The 12,254-nt window shown below is 39.0% G+C and overlaps 1 protein-coding gene across 9 annotated transcripts in view; it reads right to left on the bottom strand.

Annotated features, from left to right (window-relative positions):
* Positions 1-12,254, bottom strand: part of eps15l1a (epidermal growth factor receptor pathway substrate 15-like 1a) — a 375,808-nt gene that overhangs the window by 212,386 nt on the left and 151,168 nt on the right. For all 9 annotated transcript variants that reach the window (XM_069928475.1, XM_069928480.1, XM_069928481.1 and 6 more), the window contains one exon: positions 8,093-8,254. In XM_069928475.1, coding sequence (XP_069784576.1) covers positions 8,093-8,254 — 162 coding nt within the window. The remainder of the gene's footprint in view (positions 1-8,092; positions 8,255-12,254) is intronic.

The raw sequence follows: 12,254 nt of genomic DNA, 5'->3' as shown, positions 1-12,254 counted from the left end.
TAGGGGGTGAGAAGAAAGGGGGAGCTGAAAGGGGAAGTTGGGGATAGATTAGGGAGAGATGTGAGTAGATAGAGAGGAATAAGGAGGTGGGGGGGGGAGAGGAGCCTCTGGGATTCAGCTAAAGGTGTCACCCTTGCATAAGCTGAGATTGGTGTGGGAACTGGCGAGGGAGATGGGGTGGATGCTGGTATTGGGGAGGTCAGGACCAAGGTAGGTCTCTGCGCTGTCGGATGTGTTTTTTTCAAGAGCTGCAACCTGCGGGCGGTCAGGGGTGTCAGAGTTAGAGGCATCATGAACTCAAACCGGGGCCAAGGTGAGGTGCCTACCTTGCTTGTAACCACTGCTCTTCCTTCAGTTAGCTTTCACCCTCAAGCTTATAAGCATCTCTCTACCTCCACCTTAACACTGCCAAATGCTCACAGAGATAAAAAGAAATAGCCAAATCCACACTTTACAATAGAGATCCCTAAATCTTGATTCTTCCACCAGAGGAAACAACCTTTCCATATCCATTGTGTCGTGATACCTCAGGACCTTATATATTTCAATCAAATCCATGTCTATTCTCACAAAGTAATAGAGGTTGGGCATCACCCGTGAAAATCAATAGTCACCATTCTGGACTAAAAAACTCTTCACCAGGAATAGCAAGAGTCAGTCAGATTCATGAATAAAAGGGTTGGGGTGGGGGGGTGATAAGCATGGCTGGAAGGTGGAATACATGGGAGGAGGAGAAACAAAATGAGCGAAGAGGTGATGGGGAAAAAATACCCTCTGATGGGAGGAAGGAAGGGGAAAGGGGTGGCAAGAGGAAGGAAGGTTCAGGCAAAAGGCAGGTAGGAAGGATAGAGGAGAGGGAAAAGAGAAGGAAGAATGGGGTCAGAGAAAGCCAAGGGGAAGGGGCCTCCCATAAATTGATGTCATCTGGTTGGAGCTGCCAGGACGGAAAACCGTGTTGTTGTCCTCAACCTGGCAGTACATTAGGCTATGGATAGACATATCAATGTGGGAACTGAAGTGTCTGCGACTGGAAGATCCTTGACAATGCAGTGGACAAAGCAGAGGTGCCCAACGAAGCAATCCCCCAATCTGTGTCCGTTCTCCTTTATGTAGAGGAGGCTGCATAAGAAGCACCAGCTACAGTAAAATCCAACCTATCTTCCCTTTTCTTGTTCAACAATGTTAGTCGAGTAAACTTTCTTTGAATTGTTAATTAACATGCTTCCTTATAAAGACACTAATATCAGATGTGGCCTCTCAAAGCCTGATATCGGAATTCAATTCCATTTGCCATTAACATGGGCCTTCTTAATTACCTACAGTATTGCATTCAAGCCATTTACGAGTCATGTATACCAGAACACCCAGATTCCTCTGTGCCTCGAAACTCTGCAGCGTCTCACCATTTAGATATTCAGCTTCCTTACTTTTCTTGCTAAAATGCACAGCTTTACATTTTCTGACATTATGGTCCATTGCCAGATCTTTGCCCAATTATCTATTTATGTTTTTAACCTCTTTACAATCTGCATTCCCACCCATCTTTCTCTCAATAGCAAACTATATTGTTGATGCCCAGTAAACAAGAAACTTTGCAGATGCTAGTCTAGTAATAACAATAATAATGTTGAGACTCCAGCACTACATTTTGCTGACGAGAAGAAGCACACACAGTACTTACTCTGTTACCTATTAGTAATTCAGCTTTCCATCCATTCCAATATGTTACATTACATTACTCTCGCCTGCTGAAAGCCTGAGTATAGTTTTCTATTAACGCAACACGTTTCTATGCCAATCAACTCCAATAAAATGGTCATACAAATGGCATTTAGATATGGAAAATTTGGAAAATGCAAGAAAAAGGGGGGGAAAATGCTGAACCAAAATGAAAAATGTATAGTGAGACATAAAGAATAGAAGTAACGGTATGAACCAGAATAAAGTTGGCACTACAATTTGTGTATTATGCATTTCAGTTAAAATACAAACTCTGATCTGAGTCAGATTGGAAACCAAGAGTGGACCCAATTAAAACCCAACCTGAACCTGTCTACCCAGGTCAATCGCATCCCTTTTGACACTTTTCTCAATATGTTCCAGTCATTACCAAGAATCCTGTTCAGATTCAACTGTACACACAATAGTGTACACATACCGACTATGTACAAAATGAGAGTCAACGGGCCATTTAAATCACAAAAACGCAATCATTGAAACATGCTCAACGGTAATCTAGCTGTCTTTTTTTAATATTTATTTCCTGTCTTGGTCTTTTCATACCAAGATGCAGGAAAAGCCTTTAAAAACTAGCCCATTAGTACACCAGTATTGTCTTTAAAAAATACTCTTGGTTCTCATCTTACATTACATTTAAAATTGCAGAGGTTAAAGAAATAAAGTCAAAATGCAAATTAAGTGTGTGGCAAAACAATGGGCAACCACACCACGACCTGAGTGAACAGTTTTTAAATATCCTAGTTGAAGAAGGTAAGCATATATCAAGGATCATCTTCCCAAACCGGCTGTTTAAGGCTATTAGGAAAAAACTTAGTTCCACCTTTCATCTCTGCCTGTGAGTACTTGACAACAAAAAAACCTAAACAGTTAAATTTGAAAATATTGTTTCCCCATATTCATAACTTAAGAAAAAATAAAATTTACAATAGGAAAAATAGATGAGCAAGGATTCTGCATCAGAATTAGTCGATAAATCTGCCAATTTGAGCAGAAACTTTGATATAATGTCACCATCTTGCAATGGTAAATATAAAGAGAACATGCAATACTATAGGGAGAATTCTTCAAACAAGCTGAAATATGTTCAAATATTTTTTGGAAATATGAATAAAAAATGTAACACTCTGAAGGTTTATCTGGGAACGTAGCCACAGCACTGCGAGTTAATGGCTAACATTTAAAAATGGACAGAAAAGCATTTGTGCAGAGGGAGTGGTCCACCTCGTGGGGAAAGGAAAACTGGCTGCTGGGCAACTGCAGAACTGCATTGATGGTGGCCGCGTACAGAGCAATGACCTAGACCACCCTATTCTCCTCCCAGCTCACACAAGCTGCCTATTAAGCCAGAAGCCATGTGGGAACAATGTTTTGAAACTTAATTACAAACTCACTGATTTATTGGAACACTATTCCTGGCATGCTCAGTGATAACATGCAGCCGAACTTAGTTGGAAGGAAGGATGTAAGAGCAAGATGTTTTCTTCAGAGCATATAGTAATTTGATACACCGAACAGCTGGCTGGAAGAATTACATTGCTTCAACCATCTCAAGGGAGTCAGCCAATAATACAAACCACACAACTGGACCTTGAGTGATTTACAAAGTCATTGGAACCAGACACATGATTTAATTCAGATAATTCCCAAACCACTTTTCCTTTCCAATCCTATTTTCTCTTCCCATATTTAAAATCCTTTGACCCATGCTAAGCTATAATTCCACCATCACTGACAACACTCCAGTCTCTCCCCAAGATGGTCATTCTTGATTAAATGAGCTTGGACAAAAAGGGCAATGGACAAAGTAATCAACCACATTGACAAAGTAAGGTGATAACTGAATCTAATTACATCCTACAACTATGTGCACACATACATATGCACAGATGTTTAAAAAAAAGCCCTGGATTGTAACTGCAACAGGAGCACCAGCTAGCTCTGCCCCAGTTGAGCCCAAGGATACTGTAGGCAGTAAATTCTATTCCAGTCAAGATCAGCAAATTTAGCAGTGTATATACTAAATGAGGTATCAGGATTGATATATTTTTGGATTACCTTACAATGGATTATGCCATTGTAAGATGTAACTTCAGTTATTAACTTATCCTCATTGTCGTTTGGTAAACTATTGATATTATGTGAAAATAAAAAAGGTGCTATGCGTAGATCAGCAACATTCACTCCATCACATATTTTTATTCATTGTTTCTAATAACAATTTAATACTTCTAATTTTTAAAAAATACATGGCAATTGACCAATATTGAAAACATTATGCAAGTATGATGGAACAATCCAAAAACTGTTATCTTGAATATTGCAACTAACATAAAATCTGACTCATTGACAACCACCAATTAATATTTAGAAAGATAATAATCATTGATTTTTGAACCATCATGTTTACTGCAGTCATACCATATGGGCTCCAATTCAATTTAACATTCTTCTGTCTTAAAATATGGGTATCTGGACAATGCACATTTGACCAATTTCAATGTGAACCAATGTACAATCCTCACACCACTCTATTTTGTCTGCACTTCAGTCTCTGAACAATTTTCTCTTATTTGTTCTAATCTGCAAATATTCCATTCTAATTCGATTCTTTCACTACTTTAAAAAATTACTGCTTTCACAGTATTGAAATCAAACCACATCACAATGTGTCCCACACAATTCTTTTTTTTACTAATTCAAATCATAGGAACATAGGAAGTAGGAACAGGAGTAGGCCAAAAATGGCCCATCGAGCCTGCTCCGCCATTCAATATGATCATGGCTGATCTAATTTATGACCTAACTCCACCTACCTGCCTTCTCCCCATATTCCCTAATTCCTCTATCATGTAAAAATTTATCTAACCGAATTTTAAATATGTTTAATGAAGCAGCCTCAACCACTTCCCTGGTTAGAGAATTCCAAACATTCACTACTCTCTGGGAAAAACTATTTTTCCTCATCTCTGTCCTAAATCTACTCCCCTAAATCTTGAGATTGTCCTCGCGTTTTAGTTTCCCCGGCCAGCTCAAAAAACCTTCCTACATCTATCCTATCCATACCCTTCATAATCCTATATGTTTCTATAAGATCTCATCTCATTCTTCTGAACTCGAGCGAATACAATCCTAGACGATTTAATCTGTCATCATAAGTCAGCCCCTTCATCCCAGGGATCAACCTAGTAAACCTCCTCTGGACCGTCTCCAAAGCCAGTATATCCTTCCTCAAATATGGAGACTAGAACTGGACACAGTACTCCAGGTGCGGTCTCACCAGTACCTTATACAGCTGCAACATTACCTCCCTACTCCTGAATTCAATTCCTCTAGTAATGAAGGCCAACATTCCATTTGCTTTCTTAATAACCTGCTGCACCTGCAATCTAACTTTTTGCGATTCATGCACAAGCATTCCCAAGTCCCTCTGCACAACAGCATGCTGTAGTTTTCCACCCTTTAAATAATATTCAGCTCTTTTATATTTCTTGCCAAAGTGGATAACTTCACACTTACTAACATTGTACTCCATCTGCCAGACCTTTACCCACTCATCCAGCTTAACTATATCCCTCTGCAGACTCTCCACATCCTCATTACAATTTGCTCTTCCACTCAATTTGGTGTCATCCGCAAACTTGGCTACACCACATTTTGTCCCCTCCTCCAAGTCATCAATGTAAATGATGAACAGTTGTGGGGCTAACACCGACCCCTGCGGCACCCCACTTACCACTCTCTGCCAACCTGAAAAACTCCCACTTATCCCGACTCTCTGCCTCCTGTCAGACAACCAATTTTCAATCCAAGCCAATATACTTCCACGGACTCCACTTTCCTGTAACTTACTGATAAGTCTCTTGTGCGGCACCTTATCAAACGCTTTCTGGAAATCCAAATATACAACATCAACCTGTTCCCCTCTATTCACTGCGCCCATTATATCCTCAAAGAATCCTAACAAGTTAGTCAAACAATATCTTCCCTTTCTAAAACCATGCTGCATCTGCCTGATTGAACCCTTACGTTCCAAAAATTTCACTATTTCATCTTTAATGATGGCTTCAAGCATTTTTCCAACTACAGATGTCAAGCTAATTGGCCGATAATTTCCAGTCTTCTGCCTACATCCCTTCTTAAAAAGTGGCATGACATTTGCTGTCTTCCAGTCTGCCGGGGCCTGCCCAGAATTTAAGGAATTTTGGTATATGACCCCCAATGCATCAACTATAACTTCTGCCATTTCCTCAAAACCCTTGGATGCATATCATCAGGACCAGGTGATATGTCTGGCTTTAGTCCCATTAGTTTCTCCATCACTACTTCCTTTGTAACAACTATTTTATCAAGGCCCTCCCCAACATTTGCATCATTAACTCCGCACTTGGGCATGCTGGATGTGTCTTCCACCGTGAAGACTGACACAAAATATTTGTTCAATGCCTCGGCCATTTCCTCATTTTTTTGCAACCAGTTTTCCTTTCTCATCCTCCAAGGGTCCTATGTTAACTCTGGCCACCCTCTTCCGTTTTATATATTTATAAAATTTTTTGCTTTCTGTTTTTATATTTTGTGCCAATTTACTTTCATATTCTTATTACCCACTTTGCAACCTCTTGTTGTCTCTTAAAGTTATCCCAGTCTTCCAGTTTTCCACTGCTCTTTGCAGCTTTGTACACCTGCACTTTCAATTTTATACTCTCCTTTATTTCCTTTGTTAACCACGGTTGATTTTTCCCTCCCTTGCTGCCCCTTTTCCTGACCGGAATATATTTTTGTTGAGCATTACAAAATATTTATTTGAAAATCTTCCACTGTTCCTCAACTGTTTCATCAATTAGCCTGTGCTCCCAGTCCACTCTGCCCAATTTCTCTCTCATCCTAAGGTAGTCACCCCTGTTAAAGCATAATATATTAGTTTTAGATCTAACAATTTCCCCTTCTATCTGAATGAGAAATTCAATCATACTATGATCGCTATTTCCCAGATGGTCTCTGACTATTACATCATTTACTCTACCTATCTCATTGCACAACACTAGATCCAGGAGAGCATTTTCTCTTGTGGGTTCCTTAACATGCTGCTCAAGAAAGCTATCTCAGATGCATTCTATGAAGTCCTCTTCCAGACTCCCACGACCAACTTGATTTTCCCAATCTATGTGGAAGTTAAAGTCGCCCATGACTACTGCCATATCATTCTTACATGCCTCACTTATCTCTCTATTTATTTCCTGTGCCACTAAACTATCATTATTTGGTGGGTGATAGATAACACCCACCAATAATTTTTTCCCTTTGTTATTCTTTATCTCTACCCAAATGGACTCAACATTATGCTCTTTAGATCTTATATCATCCCTCACTACTGCCTGGAGCTCATCTTTGATTTAGAGTGCAACTCCACCTCCCTTACCATCCTGTCTACCTCTTTGCACCACCTGATATCCTTGAAAGTTTAATTCCCATTTAGGGTCACCTTGTAGCCATGTTTCCATGATGGCTACCAAATCATAGGCATGGGTACCGATTTGCGCCTCAAGTTCACTAACCTTATTTCTAATACTGCGGGCATTCAGATAAAGTGCCCTTATGCTCTTTGTCCTTTTAATATCTAGTGACTTCTGTAACCTTTTCTTTTGATTTTTCTGCCCACTATTTTTCTTTGTAATTTTCTTAACACTATCATTGACCCGAAAACTCACTGCACCATCTGATTTTTTACTTTCAACCCTTGGAAACGTGAGGTAAAATCTTTATAAAACCAATGATTTTTCTGAAAATTAATCATTTTTTTGTTTTAAAGATATAAACCAAATAAATATCTAAAAAATGTGTGGATCTAAAGGTTTGAATTTTGTCCTATTTTCATTCTTCCAAACAAATAACTCAAATTTAATATATGATCACTTTCTATTTTAAAATGCACCTATTATTTTCTCAGTCTGTGTTATTGTAGGCCTTACCTCTTAATCTCAGCAATAATATGCTTCATGTATGTACAAAACTGACATAAATCACTTCATGCTTGGAAATGAAGGGGATTGATTCAAATGTAAAAAAAATGTTGAGCTCACACAGGCCAAAGCATAAACCTCGCCTTCAAAAACAAATTCATGTACCCCACTCAAAAATGAAAGCTTAGTGTTGTGATAGAAATGCAGAAGAAAATTAAGGAATGTCCAACAAGGCTTTTTGATGCTTCAGGACCATGCTGCTACCTTATTCAACATTTCAAATACATCATATTGTTTATAAACATCATTTGCCAACTAAGGCATAGGATCTTGCTATGAAAATTCTCACTCACCAACTCCTGAAATCTCCCAGCCTTTGCTTTTCCTGTACTTACCGTCTGGTTCTCTTCCTGACACTTCTGCCGAATATCATTGAGCATGTCCTCAAGCTTGGCCTTCTGCTGATCCATCTCATCCAGTCTATCCTGGGCAGCCTGTTTCTGAGACTCCAAATCCTGCAGGTTGTTATTTTCTCTATCCAGGTCATTTTGAAGATCCTGCCAACAAAAAAAAACTTTCAAAAACATAACAATCACTGACAATTAAAATAATTAGCCCCAGACTCAAATGAAGACCAGTTTAATAACATCATATTTTTATAAAGAGCCAGTATATCCATAGAACCATAAAACAATACAGCCCAGAAACAAGCCCTTCAGACCTTCTCGTCTGTGCCAAGCTATTATTCTGCCTAGTCCCACTGACCTACACCCAGACCATATTTCTCCATACCCTTCCCATCCACGTACTTGTCCAAATTTTTCTTAAGTGTCAAAATTGGGAGGCATAGTTAGCGAAGCGGTTAGTGTGACATTATTACACTGCCAGCAACCTGGGTCCGAATCTGGCACTGTCTCTAATGAGTTTGTACGTTTTCCCCGGGACCTACATAGGTTTTCCCCAAATTCTCCAGTTTCTTCCCACCCTCTAAAACATATGGGGTTGTAGGTTAATTGGGTGTAAATGGCCTGGAAAAATCTGCTTCTACCATGTTATAAATTAAATTAAATTTTAAAAAATTAAATTGAGCCTGCATTCAGCTGGCAGCTTGTACCACACTCCCACCACTCTCTGCATTAAGAAGTTCCCCTATGTTCCCTTTAAACATTTCTCCTTTCACCTTAATCCACGTCCTCCAGTTTTTATCTCACCTAACATCAGTGGAAAAGCCTCCTTGCATTTACTCTATCTATAGCCATCATAATTTTGTATACTTTTATAAATTCTCCTCACTCTTATATGCTCCACGGAATGAAGTCCTAACCTGTTAAACCTCTCCCTGTAACTTAGTTCGTCATGTCCCGCCAACTTTCTTGTAAATCTTCTCTGCACTCTTTTAATCTTATTGATATCCTTACTGGAGTTAGGTGACCAGAACTGCACCCAATGCTTCAAATTTGGCCTCACTAATGTCTATTACTGCTTTACCATAACATACCAATTCCAATACTCAATACTTTGATTTATGAAGGCCAAAATGAGAAAAAAAATTCTCTTTAGGACCCTATCTACCTGTGATACTACTTTCAGGGAATTATGTATCTGTATTCACAGATCCCTCTGTTCTACTGCACTCCCCTACTGCTTACGGTGAATGTCCTACCTCGCTTTGTCTTTCCAAAGTACAACACCTCTGCATTATATACCATCTGCCATTTTGCACCCCATTTTACCAGCTGATCTAGATCCCTCTTCAAGTTTTGAAAGCCTTCCTTCCTGTCCCGTGCACTTCCAATTTTTGTGTCATCTGCAAACTTGCTGATCCAATTTACCAAATTATTATCCAGATTATTGATTTAGTTGATGAATAGCAATGGTCCTTGAGGCACACCACTTATCACAGGTCTCCAATCAGACAGACAATCATCCACTACCAGTCTCTGGCTTCTACCGTAAAACTGATGATTCAATTGTTATGGAATAAGTTAATGCAATTATGGAATAAAATAGATCTTAAAGGGCAAGGTTAGATTGTGGAGGGGTTAGTTTAGGTCACACTTAACCAACAGACATCTCAGTTACATTTCACAAACATCTCATTTGGAATGCAAAAACCTGTGCAGATGGAGCCTTCAAGTCTACAGTGTTTTAAAGAGACAATGGAACTGCTTTGGGGAAGGTTTTTCATCAAAGAAATGTTAATTGGACAGCATGTTTGCACAGAACTGAGAGGTCTTTTATTGCTTAAGGAAGGGCCATGTGTTTCCACAAACAGAAGAATTCATCCATGTTTTTCTTGAGAGAGAGAAACAGCCAGTTTTCTGGTGAAGGCTGCAAATTGGGAGACTTGGTAAAGACCCCATTTGAAGATGGGTTTTGAGTTCTGAGTTCAGCCAATTCTAAACCCTTGTAGTCAATTACAAAAGGCTGTGGCTGGTTGATTTGTTTCTCCTGAAACAGGGGAAAAAGAAAAACTCTTTCTGGTAACCTGGAAAAAGAGGTAATCTTTTGGAAAAACCCAAGTGGAGGCAAGTTTATTCAACAAGACACTTCAGTGGCTGATTGAAGGAGATCAGTTTGTGTGTGTCCAACAAACAAAGAATATCTCTCTGAAACCAACAAAGACCTTCCTGAGTGGTAACAATTTAAGTTAGAGCACCAGAGTCTGATGAAGATCATAAATGTTAAATTCTGTGCACAGTATGGAAAATGGTCTGATATCAGTGAACATGGAGAAGTGAAAAGTGCATGATTGGACTGTGAAACAAAGGAATTTCCTGAACACAAACACATTACATACACATGCATTTAGAATTAGAAGAGGGTTAAGTTAGTTTAAGTTAATAGTAATAAGTTAAATATTGATCTTATTATTATGTATGAAGAAAATTAAAAACATTTTTGTTTAAGTAACTAGTGTCTTGGTGAATTTCTGTTGCTGCTTGTTTTTAGAGTCCTCTGGGCTTGTAACACAATGTACTACTCACCATGAACATCTTCCTGACAAACTTCCCATGTGAGTCCTTGTCAAAGGCCTTACTAAAGTCTGTATGGACAACATTCACAGCCTTTCCTTCATCAGTTTTCCTGGTAACCTCCTCCAAATAATATATAAGATTGGTTAAACATGACTTAGCACACACAAAGGCATGTTGACTATCCCTGTCTATCCAAATGCTTGTATATCCAATCTCTGAGAACATTTTCAGATAACATGGCACCAGTAGCCATGCCTCCTGAAAGCCCCATCAACGCCCCAGCCACCTCCAAGTTGAAAGGGGACATCAGAGCAGGCTTTTGTGGGCCTACATAAAAAAGATAAGAAATACCTTTTCATTCAGTTTTTAAGCCAGCCTCCGACTATGAAAAGGCCTTCTAAGATTGTCTGCCTTTCCTACAATACTCCTCGCATTAAAATAGGCACACCTCGGAACATTATTCCCACCATGCACAACCCTTTGATTCCTGTCTTTAATATAATCTTTTTCCACTCCCATTCCACTATCTGCTCTGGCACTCTAGTTTCCATCCTCCTGCAAATCCAGTTTAAACCCCTCCAAAGTAAAACTAGCAAACCTTCCCGCAATGATGTTGGTCTCTCTTCACTTCAGGTACAAATTGTCCCACCAGTACAGGCTTCACTGGTGTATCCAGAGCATTCCAAACTACTTCAAATTACAAAAATGTTACTACAACAGAAGACATTCTCAACAATTTAATTATCTTTTATTTTCTCTCTCGTGGGATTGTGTTAATGTTTCAGAAATTTTATTGCATAATATATAACGAGAAACTCTCGTCATTATCACCACTATAATTTTATTAAATCAGTTGTCAAATTGCTCATCACATGAAAGATTTACCAGCCTCTTTCCCTAATGTGTATGCTTTCCAGGTACAAAAGATAAGATAAAACTGAAATTTATATTTCCTCTAACAACCACTGGGATATTCCTTTGATCCCTTGCCAATGAAATGATGCCCAAGGTCAAAGGAAGGATGATTAACACATTTCAGACTTATTGGTGTCAAGCCAAATCTAACAGAAGATATGATCCTTCGCCCTTCTGTACTCAGACAACTCGTTCTGTTCCTACTACCCTTCTACTGGTTAGCATCCTAATCATTCGCTTAGAAACAGTTCCAGCTTCAGCCGAACTCTAATTAAGACTGACTGTGCAGGTGGTCTGTTTCTGCTCATGTATTTTTTAAAGATTAAGGCACAGGGGAAAATCCCTTCCCTCTCCTTCATATAAATGACATGGTCTGTTACATCCACTTGAAAAGTTCAAAATTGCAATCCTAGGAAACAAGAGCTCAGGGAAAGACATATGGCAAACTGTCTGTATGCAAACAAAATTTGCACTCAGCAAAGTAGATAGATTATTTTTTAAATTTATTTTATTAAAGGAGATTGATTCAAGCACAAATCCCATAATGAAAAAAATATGTTGAGCCTACGCCACCCAAAATATTAAATTACTCTTGAAAAGAAGTTCTACTTTCTTGGAAAGTAAAAGATTAGTGTTATGATGGAAATGCAGAAAAGACTTTGGG

Source organism: Narcine bancroftii, chromosome 3, assembly GCF_036971445.1.
Source record: "Narcine bancroftii isolate sNarBan1 chromosome 3, sNarBan1.hap1, whole genome shotgun sequence".
In the NCBI taxonomy this organism is placed as follows: Eukaryota; Metazoa; Chordata; class Chondrichthyes; order Torpediniformes; family Narcinidae; genus Narcine; species Narcine bancroftii.
Note: the sequence above shows the minus strand (reverse complement) of the source record. Positions and strands in the feature narration are given on the sequence as shown.